General features: G+C 41.0%; 1 protein-coding gene across 4 annotated transcripts in view; it reads right to left on the reverse strand.

Moving 5' to 3' along the window:
* gnas (GNAS complex locus) overlaps positions 1-25,422 on the reverse strand; it is a 281,050-nt gene that overhangs the window by 133,289 nt on the left and 122,339 nt on the right. For 2 of the 4 annotated variants that reach the window (XM_055652013.1, XM_055652014.1), the window contains exons 2-4: positions 22,786-22,858; positions 21,351-21,405; positions 19,209-19,328 (exon numbers count right to left, since the gene is read on the reverse strand). In XM_055652013.1, the coding sequence (XP_055507988.1) occupies positions 19,209-19,328; positions 21,351-21,405; positions 22,786-22,858 (248 nt within the window). Of the gene's footprint in view, positions 1-19,208; positions 19,329-21,350; positions 21,406-22,785; positions 22,859-23,770; positions 25,255-25,422 lie in introns of those variants that run through there. The other 2 variants (XM_055652015.1, XM_055652016.1) reach the window with 2 other exon arrangements.

A 25,422-nucleotide genomic window follows, 5' to 3' on the forward strand; every position in this document is an offset into this window, starting at 1 on the left:
ATTGATTACAGTGCGAGTCGGGTCGGGTTAGGTAGGCTCAGGTTGCTAAAATGGGCGTGGAAAATGCCCATGATCCCCTCCATAGCGTACTACACGTCAGTCCATTGCATTTAGCAGGAGTAGCCTATCTTGCTTCGCTATAAGATCTTTGGTAGCAACAACCTGGAGCTCAATGCTCTTAAGACAGTGGAATTGATTGTGGACTTTAGGAGAGCTACCCCTCCCCTCACCCCACTCACCATCAACAACACCACAGTCACATCTGTAGAGTATTTTAAGTTCCTGGAAACCATCATCTCCAAGGACCTTAAGTGGGGGGCTACCATCGACTCCACAGTCAAAAAGGCACAACAGAGGATGTTATTCCTGTGGCAACTGAGGATGCACAATCCGCCACAGGCAATGATGGTCCAATTCTACACGGCCATCGTAGAGTCTGTTCTCACCTTCTCCATCATGGTCTGGTTTGGCTCAGCCACCAAGCACGACACAAGGAGGCTGCAGCGAATCGTCCGATCAGCAGAGAAGATTGGCTGCAACCTTCCCTCCATTGATAAACTGTGCACTGCAAGGGCCAGGAAGCGAGCGGGCAAGATCATCTCTGACGCCTCTCACTCTGGCTACAAACTTTTTGAATCACTTCCCTCTGGAAGGCGACTCCGGACTGTCAAAGCTGCCACAGGCAGACATAAAAACACTTTTTATCCACGGGTAGTTGCTCTACTCAACAGCCAAAAATCTGTAGCCTCCCTTCGATCTGGTATTTTGTTGGTTCACATGCTTGATCAATGGTGTTTTATCATTAATGTTTAATTATGAATGTTTAGTGTTTTCCGAGTCATTCGTAACTGTCACTGTATGTCATGTTGTTACTTGTGGACGGAGCACCAAGGCAAATTCCTTGTTTGTGAATACTTGGCCAATAAACTTACTTACGGAATGTGAGGTACTGTTCCTCAAGCTTACCCTGAACTTCATCGAAAAAGTGCAGGATGTTAAACAGAGATACAAGAATGAGCATGTCAGGGTAGGAATAGCAAGTAATTGAAAGCTCAGGGACACATTCATGATCGAAAGAAAGACATTTCTTCCAAGTGTCACCCCATGATGGTTTCCACGATGTAAAAACCATTGTCATATGCACTGAATGCAGTATGTTGAACTAGAACAAGTTCACGCAAAAAACGCTGCATCACCTGAAAATTTGAGTGCCTAGAAGATAAAGGGAGGAGGCCGATGGGCAGGTGTTGCATTTCAGTCGCGACATTAACACCGACACCATTTCCTCTGTTGGATAGTTGCAAAAGATAACATATGCCATTACTTTCAAAAGCAGGGAAAATCCTGCCGTGACATTGAGCTTTTCTTCCGTTGTCCAAAATTTGTTATTAAACCCACCAAAAAGGAGATGCCATTGTAGTCTGGCAAGCTGACCTCTACCATGCTGAGGGCAATCGCCAGCTCTTGGACATCTCCTCATACCTACCACTTGACCATGAAGCCACAGACGATCACCAGGCCATCAACCCCCAGACTGTTTCCAATCTCATCACCTCTGGCAATTTCTCCTTCACAGCCTCCAACCTTATTATTCCCCAGCCACGCACTGCCCGCTTCCATCTCTCCCTAAATCCACAAAGAGGACTGCCATGGTGGACCCCTTGTTTCTGCATGGTCCTGCACCACTGAACTCATTTCCACATACTTTGATTCCATCCTATCCACCCCCCCCCCCTCATCCAGTCCTTTCCTACCTACATCCGAGACACGTCAAACATCCTTCAACTCTTGAATAACGTTGTGTCCTATCCATCATTGGCTCATCAATACCATGGATGTCCATTCTCTTTATATCTCCATTCCCCACCAGGAAAGTATCAAGGCTCTCCGGTTCTTCACTGAACAGAGACACAATCAATTTATCTGTACATTTGCCTGATGGAAGTTGTCCCCACTCACAAAACAACTCTTGACTCGTCCCTCTTTCATCAATTTAAAAGGTGTAGCCATGGGCATTTTTTGGTGGTTGCATCAAACAGTCCTTGTTTCAGACGTACACTGGTACAACCACCCAACTCTTTCTCCACCAAATCTGCAACTGCATTGGGGTGCCTCCTGCAACCGTGCAGAACTTGTTGATTTCATTAACTTTATCACTAACTTAAACCCCCGTCCCACGGTACTAGTTCATTCCAAGAGTTCTCCCAAGTTTGCCCCGACATTTTTCATCATGTTGAAAAATCTTCACGAGTTTTCCCGTGCTTACCTGCCGTTAGCAAGTCTTCCACAGTACCTGACAGTAGCACTAAGAGACGTCCCCGAGCGTCGACGTACCCGCTACGTTCATTCTCCGTGGTTACGAGTTTTGATTTTTTGTTTTAACTCGGGAGAGCTCTTGGAATGAACTCGTACCGTGGGACAGGGCTATTACAAAGACGTTATCCTCTACTCTCCATTTCTCCATCTCAGCTGCATCGGCTCCCAAGATAAGGTTTCTAAAGGACCAACGTATCATTCTCTAACATTTCCATCACCTCCAACATGATACCACCACCAGTCACATCTTCCCATCCCCATCCTTCCCACCTTCCAGAGAGAACACTACCTCTGCAACTCCATGGTTCACTCATCCCTTCCCACCAAATCTACCCCCTCACCAAGAAATGTAATACCTGGCCCACACCTCCACCCAGGGACCCCAGCAGTCCTTCCAAGTGAAGCAAAGGTTTACTTGCACCTAGTCCAACCTCATTTACTGCTTCAGATAATCACAATGTGGCCTCCTTTGCATCGGCAAGGCCAAGCATAGACTCGCCAACAGTTTCGCTGATCACGGGCTCAGTCCCCACCAAGGCCTACCGGACCTCCCAGTTACTCCTCTTCCTAAATTGCCTACTCCATTGCCAGAGTGGGGCCACATGCAAACCAGAGGAACAATGCCCCACATTCTGTTTGGGTAATTTGCAACCAAATAGTATGACACTGAATAACTACCAAATCATTTCTGTATTTGCTATATTATAATGAATGACCATTCTTTTAAAGTAATCATTTATCATTTTTGTATACAGGATAAGAAAGGCAACACAAAGCTCGTAAGTCGAATTTGGTAAAACTGGCATGTTAAAATACATAAAACATGGATGTTCATAAATTTTGAACGTTTTTTGAACACTGGAATTGTAGTTTTTCAAAATTAAAAATTAAGAGTCTCCATCAACCATACTGACAATTCTATAAACAGAATCAGAATTACAAAAACTCCTAATCCCAGCAATGTAATTTCACATTTCCACTCAATGTTCCCCTAAAGGGCCTGTCCCACTTGCCGGCGTCATATCAGGGTCGCCAAAAGATTTTGAACATTTCAAAATCGAGCGGCGACAAAAAAGTCACGACACTTGAAAACACACTACGCGTCAATACGTCATCACGCCACAAATTTTTCGGTGACCTGATACGTCAGTCAATTGTGCCGGAAGTCGCCGAAAAAAAGAAGAAGAAATAAAATCGCAATGTGGGATAGGCCGTTTAATCTCTTTCATGTTTACAAAACTATGCAAATACTGCATAATTGATTTAAATTGCATTGAGTATACAAAAATAATGTTCCTGGAGTATGTGGCAGATTGGTAACCCAGAGATCTTGACTATAATCCATCAACTAGAATTCATATCCTCCACCATGGCAGTTATGGAATTTATGGGTCGCAGTTTAAGGATAAAGGGGAAATCTTTTAGGACAGAGATGAGAAAAACATTTTTCACACAGAGTGGTGAATCTCTGGAATTCTCTGCCGCAGAAGGTAGTTGAGGCCAGTTCATTGGCTATATTTAAGAGGGAGTTAGATGTGGCCCGTGGCTAAAGGGATCAGCAGGTATGGAGAGAAGGCAGGTACAGGATACCGAGTTGGATGATCAGCCATGATCATATTGAATGGCGGTGCAGGCTCGAAGGGCCGAATGGCCTACTCCTGCACCTATTTTCTATGTTTCTAAATATAATTACAATCTACAGTTTGCATCAACAATAACAAGTCTTAATAACTGTCACCACAAAAATGTTGTTGTAAAAACCCATCTGATGTTTACGCAAGAAAACCTCCCATCATTATCCAGCCTGGTTTGTGTGCAATCTAAACCCTCGTCATGTAGCAGACTCAGATCCCCTCAGGAATGGTGTGACAAAGCCAGTTGTGGCAAACTCACCACGACCTTGTCAAGAGGCAATTAGCAAATATAGATAGTACGGTTGTAGTATAGCACACCAAATTGAATTTAGGATTCTGGAATTAATCTCAACTGCATAATAGGTGTGCACAATAAACTCATATAGTTAATTCACAATGTATTCTGCACTTGGTAAGGATTTTTAACACTTCAAAGTGTATATGAAGCAGCTTTGTCCATGATTCAAGCCTTCATTTCAGCAAAGTCGTCACAAAAGCAAAGAGCATTTATTTAACAAATTTCAACATAAGTGTTGTATCTAGCCCATTAATAGAAGCCAGTTACAGGCAGTCCACAGGTTCCAGAAAACTATCCATAACCTTTTTGTTTCCATAAATCAGAAGTGGACAAGATCAGCATGCAGTAGAGCATGACAGACACACCCAAGACAGGAGAGCAGACTGACACGGGAGAAGCTCCAGCCAGCCTCACCAAATCAGTGAGCGAGGGAGTCTGCTCATTCATTCTGGCTTTGCTCAGCTTGACGCAGCCCTCAATTATTGTTGATTGTTCGTATCTATGGGTTTCTGTCTATACATTGTGCATTCATAACCAGAGGAAGACTTAAAGTCTCCCCAGCACAGCCTGACTGGCTAAGCATTTATTATTCTTTCCATTTTGCAGATTTTACATTTTTTCAGACAAAGATTAGAAACTTCAAAAGTTCTAAGTCCTGATCAGCCTTCACTTTTCTCTGACTCAGTCTTGCCCATGTCATATTAGGGAACTATAGGCCAGCAGGCCTGACGTTAGTGGTGGGAAAGTTGTTGGAATGATCTATGTGGACAGGATCTACCAGCATGTGGATAGGCACAGGCTGATTAGGGATAGTGAGTATGCCCTTGTACAAGGAAATAGTACCTCACAAATCTGATAGTTTTTTTTTAAATAAGAGGTCACCAAGAGGATTGATTAGGGCAGGGCAGTGGAGTTTGTCTATGTAGACTTTAGCCAGGTCTTTGACAAAGTCTCTAATGGGATGCTAATTTGGAAGGTTAGACCACAGGAAATCAAAGGTGAGCTAGACAAATTAATTCAAAATTGGTTTAGTGGAAGGAGTCAGGGCATATTTTCTGATTGGAGGCCTGTAAAAAGGAATGTCGCAGGGTCACTACAGTTTATCTCATAAATTTGTAGATTACACCAAAATTGATAGTATAGTGGACAGTGAGGAAGGATACCCAGGTCTACAACGGAGTCTAGATCAGTTGAGAAGGTGGGTCAAGGAATGGCAAATGGAATTCAATTCTGAAAAGTATAAGGTATTGAATTATCAAACAGAATAGGCTCTACACAGTAAATGGTAGAGTTATGGAGAATGTTGCAGAACAGAGAAATCAGGGAGCACAGGTGCATGGTTATCCAAAAGTGGCGACTCAGATGGACGGTTTGGTGAAGAAGCCTTTGGCACACTTGCTTTCAGTGGGACAAAGCAAGCACAAAAGCTGGAACATCATGGTGCAGTTGTCTAAGTCTTTGGTGAGTTCTGGTCATCGGCTTTTGGAAGGTTGGAAATTAGATTGGCAAGTTTGTAAAGTTAGGAAGAGTGCTGAAGAGATTCAGCGGAATGTTTCTAGGACTTGAATGTAGGGAGAGGTTGGATAAACTGGGATTTTTTTCCTTGGAGCGTAGGAGGCTGAAGGATGTCCCTATTGAGGTGTACACAGTCATGAAAGGCATGGACAAAGTGAATGCTCACGGTGTTTTTCCCCCAAAGTAGAGGATTCTAAAATAAGAGGCATTAGCTTAAGGTGAGAAAGGAGAGATTTAAAAGAGACCTCAGCAGTAACATTTTCAATTGGAAGATAGTCCATATCTGGAGTGAGATGCCAGACGCAGCTATGAAGTGGTTACAATTATAATAGTCATTTATTCAGATACATGAAGTGGAAGTGTTTAGAGGGCTATGGGACAATAACAGGGAAATGGGACTTTACACCAACTTGGATGACATGAAGGCGAGTCAAAGGACCTGTTGCTGTGCAATATAACTCGATGACTATGTATTTTCGCATGTTTTCACTATCCCTCCTTCCAATCTTCCGAACCTCTCCAATCCCAAACAATCTGTCCCTTCAGATAAGCTTCTGTTTTATTCCTATTTCAATTACAAGCCTGACACGGTGCTGAACGATCCACTATCTTCACCTCAGTTTCCATTTCTGTGGTCATCACACCAAATAGTGGATTCTTCCACCTACCTTCAGAATTCCTTTTCCAGATGGACTTCTGTGTTCTTACCACTCTTGGTCTATTCATCACAAATTGCACTACTACGAAATTGCCCAATTCAACTTTTTCTTTTTGTTTTAAACCATTCTTCCTCATCCTAACCATCTTGTTCCAGACCTTAATGAGAAAAGCATGAACGAGGGCATCTCAGGTCTCATATCCCAAAGCAATTTTTAAAATCAAATTAGATTGCTACCTTGTACAGGAAAAGTAGTTGAATACAGGAACAACCAAAACCGCAAACAATCTAAAATGTAACCTCGTGAAATGAATGCATAACTCAAGTCCTTACTCATGAATAATATATACTTTTAAATAATTGATAAGATCTAAATACAAGTAACAGCAGGATTAAACTGAAAAAATCTCTGTAATCAAGAGAAATAAAGTAGCAATAAATAAACATATTATAACAAATATGTATCTAATTATAGCCCCAATTATATTTTATTTAAAAGGTTGATTTACAAATAAAACTTTGTAACATCCAAAAAAATGTGTATAAATCACAGATCTAGAACAAAGAAATGGTAAAATCATAAAAGATGCCCAAACTACACATTGGAATACATCCATTTCATACATATGACCATGGGTTGAGGAGTGGGGCATCTTTGTTAAAACATGGGAAAAAAAAAATCAGAACCAAACATTTATGATTAACTCCTAAATGATCAAACAACTATGATCAATAAGGAAAGTATATCCGTGCGCCAAAAATGACAACAGGAAATTTGACAGCAGAAAAAAAATGTGCAAACAAGTAAGCTTCAGTTTCACAGTGCTCCAAGTATATAACAGGTTGGTATTGTCTAATCCAATTGAGGATTTTGACCACAGCAGGCAGCAATTCAGCTGTGGAGAAATTCTTCATCATTTGAATTTTACATAAAATGTCTATTGCAACATAAGAAATGTTTCTCAAAATAGTCATTCTTTGCTATTCCTGATTTTGGTTCCGAACTATTGGGAGTTTTAATCAGGGAAAGATAGCTCCTCAAAAGCACTGTGACCGCCATCAAACTATACAGTAGTTAGTAATGTATTTAAAAGTGAGTTTGATCCATAGTTTTCATTTATTGATTTTTTCCTTGTTTTTTATGTTATCTATGAGTATTATGTTTACAAGCTTGTTATGCTGCTGCAAGTAAGAATTTCATTGTTCTGTTGTCAGTACGTATGACAATTAAAAACTCCCGACTCATTTCAACTTTCCCCCCTCACACCTTAAAGCTATGTCATCTAGTATTTGGCATTTCCACCATTATAAAAATATTCTGATTTCCTCACCCTGCCCATGCCTCTCATGTTATAAACTTATACCACGTCTCCCCTCAGCTTCTGACACTCTACAGAAAACAATTCAAGTTTGACCAAAGATAGACACAAAAAGCTGGAGTAACTCAGCAGGACAGGCAGCATCTCTGGAGAGAAGGAATGGGTGATGTTTCGGGTTGAGACCCTTCTTCAGACTGGTTAGGGATAAGGGAAACGAGAGATAGACGGTGGTGTGGAGAGATAACGATCAATGAATGAAAGATATGCTGCCTGATCCGCTGAGTTACTCCAGCTTTTTGTGTCTATCTTTGGTTTAAACCAGCATCTGCAGTTCCTTCTTACACAATTCAAGTTTGACTTTCCCTTCCACATAGCTCGTACCCTCTAATGCTGGTAGCATTCTGATAAACCTTCTGCATCCTATCCAAAGACTTCACATCCTTGCTGTGATGGGGCGACCAGAACTGCACACTATATTTTAAATGCAGTTTAACCAAAGATTAATAAAGCTTCAATGTGTACATGTAACGCCGACAAATGATGGTAAGCATACTGTACGCTACCTTCACTATATCTATTAGTGCTGCTACTTTCAGGGAGCTGTGGATTTGGACCCCAAGATCCTTCTACATTAATGCAGTCCTTCATAACTCTAAAATAGACACAAAAAGCTAGAGTCATTCAGCAGGTCAAACAACATCTCTGGAGAAAAGGAATAGGTGATATTTTGGGTCGAGACCCTTCTTCAGACCATCACAACTCTGTTCTCTAATCACTAAACATCCAAGATAGCTTTGAGAAAACATCTCAACAGTAAAATGAGTGTGAAAGCAATGTTATCAGAGTAAAATGGCTGATAAATCATTGCTCCCTGAAAGTGGCAACAAGTAGATGGTACAGAAGTGGCACAGTAAACTTGCCTTAATCAGTCGGGCAGCAGGTATGACTGTCAGGAAGTCACGTTGCATTTTTAGGCCATATTGAGTATCGCGTGTAGTTATTGTTCATTTCAGAAGACCTTTGATAAAGTGAAAGAGGGTCTCGGGGTGGTGGGGTGGAAGGGAGCGGCGTCCTGAAGAGCTGTTTCCAGGGGGTAAAACATGAGCCCCACCAACAGCCATGTCATCGAAACAAGCAGTGGGCAAAGAAGGGCTCGTAGTGTACTCTGTAAGTCGGGAGTGGGGTTGGAAGCCAGGGATTCCTTCCCTTCTACAACAATACAATCACATTGCTGTACTCGGAGTCCCGCCGATAGATTTCTCTGGTCCCTCCGTCCCCATTGTTTAATTATTCTGTATTTCTTGATTATTATGTATCTTCTCTCTTTCTATTTTTTTTTTTTCTTTATGTACAACTACTACGGACTGACGCAAAACGGCATTTCGTTGTACTCATACTTGTATTTGTGCGATGACATTAATGTTGAATTGAATTGAAGTTTGTTTTATGTTAGTTTCTGACACTCCATGGTGCTTTAGAGACATGGGACGGGTGTCATTAGCAGGCTAAGAGTATATTATTGTTTCATCATCAGATGACCTGCTGGCCCAGAAAAATGGATAATCCAGAAAGGCTCTGGAACGACGGTGCTGGAAAAAAAATAAATCAGTATTCAACCGTGGATAAGCATTGGTGAACTTTTGAGATTTGAATTTGTTTTATTTTATACTAGTTCAAGATTCAGGATTTAATTTAATTGTCACATGTACCAATTAATAGTTCTCTTAACTCTATAAAGTTCAGACTTAATAAGTGAGTTTGGTATTCCAAAAAACGCAAGGAATCATGGGATTTGTCAAAGGTCATTCACGAAAAAAAAGCAAACGGGGAGCCAGGTAGCAGGAGAGCAGAGTGTAACAGCGAGAGGGGGCAAATGCAAGTGGGAGGCAGGGGTAGAGACTGGCCCAGCGGAGAGACTGTGAGAGGTGGGGGAGAGAGAAGTTTGCGTTTTCCTCACAGATGTGTTTAGTACAACTTCATCGCCGACGTGGTGGAGAAGGGGCCAGTGTTGGTTTACGGGGAGTGCCGGGGTTTACACGTTGGTTGCAGAGGCGGGCAATGTCCCCCAGTCCCTCCCTCCAGTGTGGGGCGGGGGATGGGGGCGGAGGGATTGTCCTAGCACCGGGGAGTTCTTGCAGAGACAGGGTGTCCAGGACCTGCAGTGAAGCTGCGATAGGAAGTACCTCTCTCCCCATCGCCTCTCCCTCTATCCCCCAGTCCCTACCTCCCACACCTATCCCTCTATCCCTCCCTAGGATCTCGATGTAAACCACCGCCAGCCCCTTCTCCACCACGTTGGCGATGAAGTTGTACTTCAGACGGGGGCTGGCGGGGGGGATGGGCCGAGTGGCCTGGAGCCGGGGGAGCGGGAGGGAGGGGCCGAGGCCCGGGTCCCGCTACTCCCCCTCCACATAGGCCCTGAACAGCAGCACCGCCGCCCTCAAATCCGGCCTCACCTTTACGTTTTGGGTCGGGACCCTTCTCCGGAGATGCTGCCTGACCCGCTGAGTTACTGCAGCATTTTGTGCGTATCCCTGTTGATGACTGGTGCTCGGCTTTGGCCGGCAACGAGGGGGTTAAACGATAGCCACTGGATAGGGCGAGAGATGCAGCTGACAGTCCCAGGCCCGTCGAGGAACGGGTTCCTCGAGAGTTGGAGTAGAGTTGAGCTGGAGTTAGTGCTGGCTGTAGATCGGTGTCCCATCATCCTGGACATCTCCGGCCGCCCCCGGACATGGATGGGACACTCGGGAGAGAGGACGGAAGTGAGATCATCCGGTTGCACTTGTTCTACATTATCTACCTCCATTATCTACATCTAGCGCTGGAGACCCGGGTTCAATCCCGAATACGGGTGAAACGCAGGTCTGTATACACGCAGCAGCTCAGCAGTTTATCACAAATTTATGACCTGGGCATACGCAGTTGGAAAACCAAACTCGCTTATTCCAATCCTTCTGATGTGAAAGAACAAATCTGGAACATTGTGGAACACAGTGGTTTTAGTAGCTTCACTTATTTTGTGATAAAATGAACAAAGAGAGATGTGGATTGTTTTGTGATCATTGTTTTTGTGACCATTTCCCATTTAATCGTTTTGGTATGTGCCACAGGGTAGTTAAAGCGATTTAGTGTAACTACAAACATTAAATTTTACACACCAAACAAGGCTAACACAATACCAACCAATTAGGTAACATAATTCCTTCTTATAATTTTTATTTTGATAAATGAAGATCAAAATTCGATTGGCGAGTATTTACATTCCTCATTATTTTAGTAAATGTACACATACATCAAGGTAACAAATTCGTAGTCCCGATATTAGCAAATGCTTCCCCAAGAAGATGAGCAAGATCTGGTGAATTTAACAGTCTCTTTTCTTGCAACCTGAAGGAATGGTCTGGCAACCTTCACGTTTGCATTTCAACACAAACTTCATAAAATAGGTATGTAGAGGGAAGTGGAACAACAAAGGCCGTAAAATAGAGAAGTTGGTTATTGTCAGTTTTACATTAAATAACAATTCCCTGCTGCTCATTTGTTTTTGGAACGATTACACAGAAACATAGCAAGACTACCATCTTTTCTGCAGATTTGGCTGATCAGCCATGATCATATTGAATGGCGGTGCAGGCTCGAAGGGCCGAATGGCCTACTCCTGCACCTAATTTCTATGTTTCTATGTATTTACAACACAAAGCGGTTGCTTGCATCAACCAATAAATTTGACTTGAAGTAATAATTTGCATCTGGCGATTACCAGCAAGTGTTAACTCTGTGACTACTGTGCTCCAATTACATTCTACAAGCTCTATGCAAATGGAAATTGTCATCAGCCAAAATCCATTTACTATTGTTAGTATAGGACCATATATTAGCTACAAAAATAACCCACAATTCCAACATTTTAATTCAACTCTTGCTAAACTCCAGGTACGCGATCCATCGTTCCACACAAAAATGCAAGATTTTAGTGAATGTCTATTGACTGCTAAAGGCACTGTTCGCAAATCGACTTAATGATTATTTTCCATTAAGTTTTCACATCTTTAGAAGATTTTCTTACGTTTTGCATTAATTCTGTACATAGCTAACTTTGACTCCACTTTCACTTCAGATGATTCCATTTAAAACCCAACCACAGTGCTCGGGTAGCTTCATTTTTGTTAATAGCTCGAGTTGTTTGCATGCACCACTTGAATCTTTGACACAGCTATCTCTACTAGCCAATTCTCAAACATTTGGCATTCACCCTCACATGCCAATTATGATTCATCTAACTTTTTCAATGCTATAGTTAAAAAAAGTATTCAATCTTTTATCCAGTAAAACGTCTAGGTGATCCAAAGATGTGAGCCACTTACAAATGTATGCAATTTTATTGCACTCGTTAGGCACAATTAATAGTTTCAAAAATCTCCATGTTGCAATTTCATTCGATCTTCAAGTAGGCAGATTAAAAAGTTGTGTTTAATTAGACAAGTGTGAATACAACTATACTTGACACTTTAAACAATACACAACAAATCTGCATTAACATATTTTTTTCCCCAGGATGACACATGCACCATACTTCACAGAAAATGTAAAATGTATTAGTACTAAGAACAAGAATTACACTCCTACACAATATTCCCATTGAACAACTGATGCTTTCCCAACTAAATTGGAAGATAAAACAAGTGTTGAAAAGTTCTGCCCATCAAAATAAAGTAAAACACCAAATCAATTCTAAGATTTTTGACTTCCAGAGGTATTGAAGCATAACAATACATAAAAATAAAAACAAACTCAAGATTGAACCTTGCAATAGAGGCTTTTGAAGTGAACTACAATGTATAACTACGGTACCTTGTAAAGCTACAGTAGTACAATATTGGAATTTATATGTTGCTGCAGTTGATTTCAGTCAAAGTGGAGAAAATCTACAGCTTAAAAGGAAGCCATATTTCTTGATCTCAATAACTATAAACATTTTCTTTAAGGGCAGAAAATATCTTTTGATTAATATCTTTTACATCTTAGGCATTGGATATCATCAACTCTACATTGTCATGTCCTTAAAAATATTTAAATATGCCTCAATTTAAACTGGTAAAGGTGAGTGAAGATATAAACCTATTGAACTGAAAGAAAACCTATTGAACTGAAAGAACTTTATATGAAGATTGGCAAATTATTTATTGCCTTTTGTAAGTTTCAAACCATTGCCAGTTTGACAAGAATCACAGGTCGTGAAATAAACAAACCCATGAAGACAGGCGATTTTGTTGGGTGCCACTCTTCCATAATTTTGTCCATGCCCTGATGGGCTTGTGATGGAATATGTAATGCTTAGAGAGCTTCAGATCGTTTGAATAAAAACAATCTGACATTTTATCTCATAGTATAGTTTTAATTTAATTGGGCCTTTTGCTCAACTGCTTTATGAGCTCTGTACTCAGTGGAGAGGTCATGTGCAGTGCTGATTTGTGTGTTATGATTCTGTGCCAGCCACACAGGTCCATCATAAAGGACAGGCCTCAATACACTGTGGTACGAACTAAAGAACAGATTATTTTTGATTTTATCTCATGTAAAGAGACACGGTTAATTAATGAGGGGCAGCGTAGTGGCAGAGTCTCTTGAACTGCTGGCTGCTGCTCCACTGACACATTTTCAAACCCCAATATTGGCTGTGGGAAGTTTCCATGGCTGCTCCAGGAGCTTTAGTTTTCTCCCACATTCCAAAGATGTACAAGTTGGCGGGGACTTTGCATGGCTTTGCTCCAGGAGTTTTAGTTTTCTCCCACATTCCAAAGATGTACAACTTGGCAGAGTAAATTGCTTCTGCAAATGTTGGGTTTGGTAGAATGAGGGAATTGCAGATTATGGGCCACAGGAATAATTAGCAGGGACATGGTATTGCTCTGTGAGCTGACATAGACTCAAAGGATAAAATGGCCTTCTTAGATTTCAGTGGAGAATATGAAAGTGAAAAGGGAGTCTCTGGGGAAAAGTAAACATGTTCAAATTTCATATTCAGATTGAAAGTAAGAAATGTAGGCGTGAAACTTGTGCAGTAACTAAAGGCCAAATTAGTTGGCTACAGTTTAGGAAAGTACATCAGTACAGTAAGATAATTGATCAGCAGTGATAGAAATACAAAATAATACAGTAAACCCTCATGGTTAGGGGGTGGGGGGAAGGGTAATGGTGTCCGTTATTGTCGATTGCCCGCTATAACAGAGCATGATATTATCACAACAAGTAGTTAAATTAAAGAACTGCAGATGATGGTTCATACACAAAAGGACACAAAGAGTTCAGGTAACTCAGCAGTTCAGGTAACATCTCTGGGGAACATGGGTAGGTGAGGGTGGAACCCTTCATTGGACTGATGCAGTCTGTTCATTTACTCCAGCACTGTGGGGTTTCACCTTTAGGCTCCAATTATGTTACTCTGCACCAGCGAGCTCTTCTTCACCATCTGCGGCATAGTCCAGTTAACGCGACTGTTGTTGCAGCTTACATTGTAGCCCCTGGCCGGCACTGCTACATTCAGGCCAGGCACACTTCATCACTGTAGGGGGGGGGGGTCTCCAACAACAGCTGCGTCAACTGGACCGTGGAGTGGCTGAAGAAGGGCTAGCTGGTACACTTTGCAAGCCGGATGTGGCATTGGAAGCCAGGGCTGTAAATGAAGGGGAGGTGGTGCAAACCGCAGGTGGTATTGGCAGGTCAGTCCATTATAACCAAAATCCATTATAAAGAGATCTGTTAAACGGAGGGTTTACTGTATTTCATTATTCGCAACAAATATTAATTGACAAATAACACAAAGATGATACATTTGTAGCCTACATGGGAATAAAAGACTAGTATCCAACTCAGCAACATGGTATACAGTCAGCTAAGTTTAATGAGAAATTTTAGAAATCAGTCATTTCAGATATTTTTTAAAGAAGACAATAAATTGAACATAATTTGGGAAAAGACATAATAGAATTATACACAGCTTCCCGTGTATAAAATGGAAAAGAATAGCTAGGATAAATATTAGTCCCTTAAAAGAAAATGGTTACAGTATGAACTTCTAAAATTCCCTGGATACTTAAATATTCATAGCAGATTGGTAAATTACATATATAATGCCCAGATTCAAGATGAGGGAAAAAGCAGGATATTGTATGCCAGTTGACTAAACATCTGTCATAGGGTAAAATGCTGAAATCTATTATTAAAGAAGTAGTAATAAAACATTTGGAAAACATTAATAACATCAGACACATTCTGTTTAACAGATGCAACCTTGTTTAAAGATGTAATGAGCTGGATGGATGAAGAGGAATCATCTGGATTTTCAAAACGGGGTTATAAAAGATTATGCAGCAAGCACTTGTGGCATTGGGGATAATATGGATAAAGGATTGACTAACAACTAGAAAACACTCAGGTTAAATGAATGATCTGCAGGTTTGCAAGATGTAACTACAGGAGTATTTCGGGCACAGAGCTGGGTTTCTATAGCTTACAATCTATATTAGTGAATTGGATGAAGAAACTATTTGCTGATGATACAAAGAAGAAAAATAACTTGTTTGGATGTACACTGTTTGCAAAAAAATAGGCAAACACCAACCAGACAAAAACTTACAAATGAGTATGAGAAAGGGAATTGTGAGGTTACCAATTTTATTTTCATGCTGTATTTCTAAACTAAAAATAGAATTTGTTAAAATGAAGACCACAGAATGCTACAGAGGAGCCTGTGTGTTCTTGTTCACAAAACAAGGTTAGATGCAGATATAGCAAGAATTAGACAGGAAAATAAAATGCTGACAATGGGGTGGAGTGCAAAGGCAAGTCTTGTTCTAACTTTACAGGCATTAGTAAATACACATCTGGAGTACCTGCATTGGAGGACAGTTTCTAAAAGGTTTGCTCGATTAATTGCTTTGATAAAGCTGTTTCTGGAGGAAGTGTTGAACTAGTATTCACTTCAGTTTAGAATAAATATTTTTTTGATACATGAAAGATTTTAGGTGCTGAGATTAGTTTCCCCTCATGAAGAACTGAGGGAGCATAGATTAAGAATTAGGGCTGCCAAAATGAGACAGAGAAATCTATTTTCAGAGTGTCATATATTTTTTTGAATTCTGAACCCTGGAGCTGTGAAGGCTAAATCATTAAAACATATACAAGCCCAAGACAGGTGCTGGAATTACCAAGAAAATCAAGGATAAGGGAAACAGGCAGGAAAGTGAAACTGAAGCAAAGTTCAGATCAGCCATGATCTTACTGAAAGGTGGAACACGTCCAAGTCACATGACCTACTTGTTCTTGTGATGTATTATACCTCAACCATCATTTTTAATATATTTTCCACTGCACACCATTTCCAATGTTGACATCTGCCATTTGTTTATCTGAATTGAAGCGAGATATTCCATATACACTTGGTTAATGGTTCACAAATTTCATGTTCAGTATTGCTAACTAGTGGGAAAAATGATTTCTATGCCCCCAAATGGCTTTGTGCCATTGACTCAAGAGCAAAGTTACATATCCCAACCCAGAAAAAGTGTAAATGTAAAAATACCAAGAGCTTGCCACAGTCCAGCGTAATTCTTGTTTAGCAATAAAATCCTCTGCCCAAGTTAAGAGTAAGTTGACCAGCACAGAGCACTCGTTGCAGAAATACACATTGGCATTACTAGATTTGTGATCAAATCCTTGAGTCAGAGCTGCCAAGTTTTGTCAGAGCATTTCAGTATTCCAGTACCTGAAAATCAGTATTTTGCTGAGGAAATCAGTATGTTTATGCGGTGCCATTTTGCTGAATGTGTTATTTTTATTTAAAACGTGCAGTCATACCCACTTAAGAGTACAAGAATGCATAACTTTGCTACCAATTGACATATCTTCTATGCACGTTTCTTGACAGTGCAGTCATTGCCATCTCTTTATATACTGCTGTTTGAACGGCTGCTTCCTGCTTTTAGCACCAGATGATGATGTAAAGCCATTTTGGAAGCCTTCCTCTCCCTTCCTCACTCTCTCCTTCCTCTTTTTCCCTCCCACTCTCCCTCTCCTTCCCTCCTTCCTTCCTTTTTTTTAAAAATATCCCTCCCTCTCTTATTCCTCCCACTCTCTCTCTCCCTCCCCTAACAGTCTGTGACCCATAGCGCTATGTGTAAAGGCAATATGTGACAGCGCTGTTTAAACCTGGAGCGGACCAGGCAGGTCAAAGCTTCCAGATCTTGAAATTTAATATACTAATAGATTTAATCTGTTATAACTTTTAGAGATACATTATGACTTTTTATATCCTTGCATTTTTTAAGCAGCAAGATGAAACAGGAAGTCAGGCTAATTTTTTTTTAATCTGTATTTCACAAAGTAAATCCGTACATCCGTATTCTGATCGCATTTCTAAACAATACGGAAAATCTATACTATTTGGCAGCTCTGTTGAGTGGCAAAATAATTCAAAACCTCACTGTACAGAAATATGGATGGAGACTGTGCTTCAGGAAAAATATTTGGCACAGGCCATTCCGAATTTCACACAATATCAAATTAAAAAATGACAAATGAAAATATTGACAGAAAGTTCCCCCACAATCATCCCTAAAACAGTAATAAATACAAATGTGTTAATTTGCTATTATAAAACAGAAATAATGCTGAAATAAGAAAATGTTTGATCTTTTAAAATGACTTTCCAAGTACGACTTTCAACATTGCTGCACAGTAGATGCGACAAAATTAATCCATACAATAAAGTATTAAAGATCACCCCCATCTCCCAATTGCTCAACGTCTTCCAATGCGAGTTTATCAGGATACAAAGTCAAATGAAAATAAGGCATAACAGACCAATACAAACATCCTTTCCAACCCAAATTGTGAAACTTCCCACACGAATAGATCGTTGCTGCCATACATTCCAACAGAACTGTCCACACCATGAAGCATTCCACCCTCACTGGCTTTTTAGAAATTAGCAGTGCAGTTTTGATGATTCTGCATTTACAAATAATCAACCTTCAAAAAAATGCAAGATGAAAACAAATCTACAAAGAGTTGCAATGCAGGTTTGATCTAATTCAAGTAGTAAATATTGATTCACTAGGTTGATCCGTAGGATCAAGCAGGTTGAATTATAAGGTAAAATTGAAGAGGACTCAATGGAGTTTAGAAAAATGACAAACAGAATTCTAAAGGGATTTGACATTGGAGACAAACAGCAGATATTTCCCTTCTTTGGGTATACCAGAAGCAAAAGGGATAGTTTCAGAATAAATGATTAGCCATTTAAGACTGAGATAAGTAGGGATTCATTTAAAGGGTTGTGAATGTTAGGATTTTTTTAACCCCAAATAACTATGAAGATTGAATCATTGACTATATTTAAAGCTAATATAGACAAATTTGCAATAGAGAAGAGTTGGTATAGAGAGGGAAGTAGAGTTGATGCCAAGATCAGGTCTACCATGATCTTATCAAACAGTAGAGCAAGCAAGTGTTTATATTGCTTGTTCCTATTTCTTACGTTTTTAATGTCAGTGAATGTAATTTGTAGTTCACTCCAACTGGTTAGAATCAGTTTTCTAATCACATTTTAATATCAAAAACACGGCAGCTACCAAATATAAGTACGATCAAACTTATCAAAATAGTTACCCAATTTTGCTAATATGAAAAAGGATTAAACTCCACAGCTAAAAGTATACAACTTTGCATTCTTACCATAAATTTAGCATTTGGAAATTCCAGACAAAATTTCAGTAAGGGTTATCCAAAAGATGCAAGGAAATTCTAATACTCCTTCCACATTTTTGAATCTATAGCCTTTCACAAACAAAATGCAAAGTACACCAAGGTAACTGCTAAGAACAGTTTGCATTCTTTTTCCAATGTCCCCCCCCCCCCCCCCAAAATAGTAAGCAGAACACAGGAACTAGAAAACATCACAGAACATTTTGAAACCTGGCATTTAAAAAGGCCATTTTTATGCTTCAAGATGGGCAACCTTAAAACACCCATCAAGACCTTAAGCTGCAGCATAATTAACAGTCGAATGGGCAAATACATCCTCAGTGCATTAAGAGCTAACATAAATAACTAGCATCTGGCATATTTTAGAAATCTACTTCAAAGTCAGCAATCCACTGCTACACTATTGCTCCACTATAAACAATAATCATTCTACAAAAATAAGAATGTCTAATTTAGCATGAAGTAATTCCCCCATTCAGTTCTAAAGCTCCTATCAATCTTAACAATAATGCTTTGTTTTCCACACATTTCAACAAGGTGTTGGAGCCCAGGTCAGGGCAATATGGGGAGCCCCACACCGAAACAAAACTCAGTCAAAAACGAGATTCATTTTGTTAAAACCATAACATTCAAATTGCTCAATGCAACTCATTTTAACAGAATAATCTTCACATATTTCTGCCAACTTCCACATCACTTACCGGCGTAAATTCAAAGTTTTTCTGATTTGTTAAGTTTAGAATGTACTCCAATCGAAATTGGTTCTCAGGATTGGCTAATGGGACTGGTGGAACCAACGTATTCATTGCGCCCACTATTGTCTGCAAGAAAAATAAGAATAATTTTGGTCACGCACATAATCCCATTTCCTCCTTCATAATTCTCCAACCACAAATGTCTCTATGCATTTCATACTTGGTATCACATCTCAACTTGTTCTCAAAGCTCACAGATGCTACTCCATAACTGTAAAGTATTCAGGAGTAAAGACAGAATCATCCCCCATTCTGGAAAACCGATCAAACACAATTCCCAACTTCAACTGACAAATGGAGGGCGATACAGCTGCACATCTCGTGGATGCTGCTGCCTCACAGCTTCAGCGAGCTGGTTTCAATCCTAACATCCAGTGCCATCTTTGTAAAGTTCACACGTTTGCCTGCGTTTCCTCCAGGTGCCCAAAACATGGATTTCTAGTTAACTGGTCCTAGTGTGTTGGTGAGCAGTAGAATCATTGGCGGTCGAGGGGGAACATGGTAAGAATAATAAGATTAGTGTACATCAATGTAAACGGGTGTTTGATGGTCAGCACTATGGACCTGCTTCTGGCTGTATGACTATGATAGCATAATATAAATTCTGTTTTGTGCTGGAACATATGAATAAAATACAGACGAAAGACAGGAAATATGCAGAATGCAGCACATGTGAGAACAGATGCAATAGATTGATGCATGAGCCAATGAAATATTATCCATCTAAAACATGGACTCACATTTCTCTCTCCATAGAGGCAGCCTAACCAGCTGAACATTTCCAGTATTTTCTATTTCGTTAAAATTTTCAGCAATGAAATTGGGATTAACCGTCACTGCATTCCAGTACCAGGATCAATATCCAAAATAGTACTTCACCTACTGAAGGAAACACCTTCAGACATACAGATGCACTGCTAATAGCCTTCCACAAGTAGGCCAGTAAATAGAATTATTTAAGAGGGGGAGAAACACTGGAGGTCTCACTGTCAGGAATGATTTTTGCAGAGTCCAGTATCACATTCCTTTTCAAAAACAGTGTTCTAGACAGCAATTAATCGTGAAAAATTAGATTCATTATTTTCCTTTCCTTACTCTGGGGCATTGATCCCAACTGTCCCCCAACTTTGGTTTACATTGGTCAACTTAGTTTCTTCCCACACTCCAACGGCATGGAGGTTTGTAGGTTAATTGGCTTCTGTAAATTGTCCCCAGTGTGTAGGATAGTACTAGTGTACAGGGTGATCACTGGTCGGTGCGGACTCGGTGGGCCGAAGAGTCTGTTTCCATCCTGTAAGTCTAAATTCTAAAGCCTGAAGAAGGGACTCAACCCAAAACGTCCTCTACCTCTGCTCTCCAGGGATGCTGTCTGACCCGCTGAGTTACTCCAGCAATTTGTGTCCTTTTAGGTATTTTAAGGAATATCTTAACAGGAAAAAAGATAGTGTGGTTTGTTACTGCCGTTGCTGCAGCAGTTAGACGTGGGAATCCTTGAGAAGAGCATTCTTTCAATTAAAGAGTTAATGGACTAGAGATTGGAGCGAGACCTTTCTCCCTATCCAGTACTGGATGTTTAACAAACAATCTGACAGTTTTGAAACAATGAAAGGGTTAAAACAGGTGAGGGTGAGATAAGGCTGGAAGGATGACATTGGCTGATGTGTTTAAAGCAAGGACATGTGTTCAAAGTTGCCAAAGAGCAGCACAGAAATGCAAAAGGCAGGGAGTGTAGTGGGAATGGTCTGATCCATGAGGGACACCAATAAACATTCAATTGTTAGCTAGATTCTCTAGCTGTAAATTAATAAATAAAATGGAACTACGCAAGTGGAGTAACATCCACATATACAATTTAAAGGCAGTCTTAAAAATGTGTCACTGGGGCAGGATTGTAGTAGGATGGTATGATTATTGTGTCAAGGTCCATAGATATGTTCAAGGAGGGCAGGAAGGGATAATTACCAATAGCATTTTTGAAATTACTACATTTTATACCAACTATTTTACTCAAACTTTAAACTAGCAATATCCAATGTAAGACATGTACAAAGGCTAGGCAAAAAGATATGCAAAAAGTTAAGCACTTACCTCTATGGCTTCTTTAATATTATTTTTTATATCTTGAATTTTCCGTTTTTTCTCACTAAAACAAATATTGGATTTTAATACAACTGCATAAGATAACAGTAACAAGTAAAAATGCCATTTAATGCTGTGAACCAACATTGACAAATTCTTTCAAATATTTAGTTTTTAAAAGCCAGTAAATCACATGAAATATCTTACAGTTTACACAATACATTACATTAAGTGAAATATATCAAGATTCAAGTGTTGTATTTTAAAAATTGAGTCATTTCAAACATTGGGTTAACACTGTAATCCCACTGTTGTATCAAATTAAGTTTAATTGGACTTGGTAAGTATTTAAACATAACTGCTGGGAGAAGGCATCCTGGCCCATGGGACATTGTTAGAGCATTTAGTTCTCTCCCGAGAAGAAAATACAAGTTCAAGCTGAAACAACGAAGCAGGTACCATCTGTTGGAACGGACACAATGGCTACTAATTTCAGTTCAATTGCTATTCCGTTGGTATAGCATTAAGTCAACACAATTAAATTTCAAAATTCACATTTTTCACCGCTTGCTTTTACTGTGTCATAGTCTGTTTTTGCCATAAAACCACCACTACTATAAACATTTCTCACTTAAGGATCAGTAAGAACAAATCACTACTGGACTTTGCTACTGTTTCAGTTTCTACCAACAAAATAAAGAATCAACACAAAATAGTAAGTTTAAACCAGGAAGAAATGATCCTCAGTAAAAACAGATCAATGGAAAATATAACAAAAACAATTAAGGTAGACTGTACAACACTTCTGAAACACATGAAAGAACCTAAAATAGACACAAAAACCAGAGTAACTCAGTGGGTCAATATCTCAGGTGAAAAGAAAAATCTCTTTCGCTCTGCCCCCTTATTCATAGGCATTGGTTCCTTGTTTGCCAACTGTGTATACCACTCTGCCACTAAAATGTCTTCAATGCATCAACTATAGTTTTGCTCCAGCCACTATTATATCCACTAAGTTTTCAATTTTAAATCAAGTAGCTATATTAAGCAAACACGCATATTCCGAATCTATTCCCAATTAAATGCAAGGCTTCAATTGGACAGCAGTTTGTGCAAACTGCTGACTTCCAATATCATGTTTTGGAAATGAATTCATAGGGAAGGTTCCTCTGCATAACACGGTAAAGCTTCAGCAGTCAAATAAATATTAAAGTATTGCAGTTAACAGAAGTGGGGAGGGGACAATGTATCTTGTGTTTATGTCAAAAAATACAACTATACAAGTAAATACAACTACTTTTCTACCTGTCTGTTAGGAGAAATGGGGACTGTGGGGGAAGGGGAAAAAATGAATACAAACACACATTAAAGGCACCCCACCCTCCCACCAAGTTTATAGAAGCTGTGTTGGCTTAAGAGGAAGCTGAAAAATATTGCCACTTACTCGGCATGAAATCCATTGACGTGTAAAATTCGCATCTGCTTGACGATGGTGCTTTTACCGGATTCACCAGCTCCTGCATTTAAAGAAACGCAATTTTGAAAAATCAACTTTTTTTTTTTACTCGAAACCGTGGCGAATGTACTCGTGACTTCCCCCTCACCAATATTTAAAAAAGCCTAAACATACACTCAATCCGCCATCATGCCTCGATAATACACAAATAGCTTCTGAAAACAGGTCTTTATTTCCTGCCAACCCATATAATGTATGTACTTAATAAAATCAAGGACCGACTCCCTCGGTTTGTCATTTTATATAGATTGAAAAATACATCAAGCTTCAAAAATATGTATACTGTGTCAACATGCCGAACATTTCCGGTCGATTGCAGGCTCTCTCCTGTTAATACGTCGACCCATTTTATTCATTTAAAGCAAAACTTTAAAATTAATTGCTAGCAAGTTGCCTCCATGTTCAGCCTGTCAACCACGGCCCTTCCCCCATGTTCGTTCTTCATTCAACAAAAGCCTCTCTGAAATGTCACAAATCACGCAAGGATCAATCTGCTGCTTAGGGAGGGGATGTGTGGAGGCTGAGAAAGGACATAGAAGGCTGTACAGCTTCTAACAGAGGAAAAAGTCCATCTCAATCGCTAGCCTCCATGTTGTGTTATTTCTCCCCCCGATACCCGGTCCCCTTCCCCCCCCCCCCCCCCCCCCCCCCCCCCCCCCCAAGGCCTCAAACTAAACCCAACGCCGGCTGCATTAAAATCACTCCGGCTATTCGGCCTACTGGTCTATTTCCTCACTAAATTAGTGAACGGCAATATAACAAGGATAAATAATATCTCGTTAGTACAACAACGGCAGGCCCTTGCCACCACCCCTCAATCCCATCCTCCCGAAGCCATTTCCCCCCCACCACTGATGCGGCTTCTAGATGTTTCCAGGCGCCGGGGTTCGGCTCCGCCGGCCCAGCCACATACCCAGCAACAGCAGACGGTGCGTGGCCCGGTAGATCTGCTTGTCTTTCTGCAGCTGCTTCTCGATCTTCTTGTTGGCTTCGCGTTGCGCCTTCTCTTCGTTCCTCTGGTCCTCAGTCTTACTGTTCCCCAAACAGCCCATGGTCAACCGCGAGATGAGCGGCCAGCAGCAACCGCCGGGCCCCCGCGGCAAAGCCACCCTTCAGCGCCGGCTCCACAGGCGGGCAGACGGGCGGGCAGGCGAGCGACGATGTCGGACCCCTCTCTACCGCCAGGCCCCGACCGACCGACCGTCACCGCCGGGCCTCACTCCAGCCCCGAGGGAGGCGTGGGCGGCTGCGTGGATGCGGGAGAGCGGCGAGCAGCGAGTACTGGGTTCCCCGGCCACCCTCCAGTCGCCCAGACACCAGCAGCGAGCGCTGGGCCTCTGAGCCCCTGGGTCCGCCCAAAGAATAAGATGGAGGGCGAAAAAAAAAAAAAAACCCGGGGCAAATTAAATGTCAATTAAGTAATAATCCCGCTCGGCCTCCGCCAGATCCGATCCGGCTTCGCTGCCCTCGCCCCGCCCGAGGTGGCTTGCCTCGGCTCTCGGGTGGCCGGCCTAGCTGCTCTCGGGCCCCGGTAGCCGGTCAATCGATCAATGGGGGCATAGAGCGAGCGGGCCCGTTCCCCGCCGTCGATGACAGATCCCTCGACACCGAGTATACTCTTCGGCCTTCCTCTCGCTGGATGCTGTTGCTTTCTCCTTCTCCCAGGAAATCAAAGCGAAAACAGTATTGCGAAGGTAACAAATGGAGGTGAGGTAAGGCGGCGGCTGCTTCAGTCTCTCCCTCCTTTCGTTCTCTAGTTCCTGCTCGCTCTTTTTTCCTCCGGCTGATGTCCTCCCCTCAGTGCCACGGTGTAAATTTCCTCTTGCTCGATTTCTCGCTTATTTTCCTCCCTTGGGTAGATTATGGATTTTTTTTCTCTTTTCCCTCCCGCGGGATGAAGTCTGTTTTTCTCCAGGGTAAACCGGATTTCCTTTCGGTTTGATTTCCCCGTGTTCGAAGCTCCAGCGTTTAATTCCCCCACCGGTGGTGTTTCTTCACCCTTTTCGTTCCCTGGGTGAATTATGTTTTTTTTTTTTTTCTTTTCTCCTTCAGGTGTAAATCCTTCCCCTTTTACTTTGAACACGAGCTCAAATCTTCTGGATGTTTTAAAATAGGTGTCTGTCTCTTCTATTTTTCCGCAGGTATATAAATTACTTGGTTGCTAAAGATTTCTATATATAATATATTTTTACACCGTGCAGCCCTTCCCGCTGCTGGATATGTGAAGAAGCAAAGAGAGAGAGACACACAAACGGGCGGGGCAAACAGCAAGCTGTACTATGGGTACCTCCACACTCACATGATAACATAGCGTCACAACACTGCAAGCCAAGGCGCCCTCTTTAAATATTCAAACCAAGGCAGCAGAGCAGCACTATATAAACTGAGGGCAAATGTAAACATAATAAAGCATTTTTTTCTCTGTTTTAATACGTTCGTTCGTACTTCATTAAAAATGATTTATTTCATTTAACCAGGGGATTTTATTTTAATCGATTTCTAAACAGAAGTTTGCAAGGAAACTCCAAAAGACAAGGACACACAAACTAGGATCAAGATTAGCCC

The sequence above is a fragment of the Leucoraja erinacea genome, chromosome 21, assembly GCF_028641065.1.
Source record: "Leucoraja erinacea ecotype New England chromosome 21, Leri_hhj_1, whole genome shotgun sequence".
NCBI classification, from domain to species: Eukaryota; Metazoa; Chordata; class Chondrichthyes; order Rajiformes; family Rajidae; genus Leucoraja; species Leucoraja erinaceus.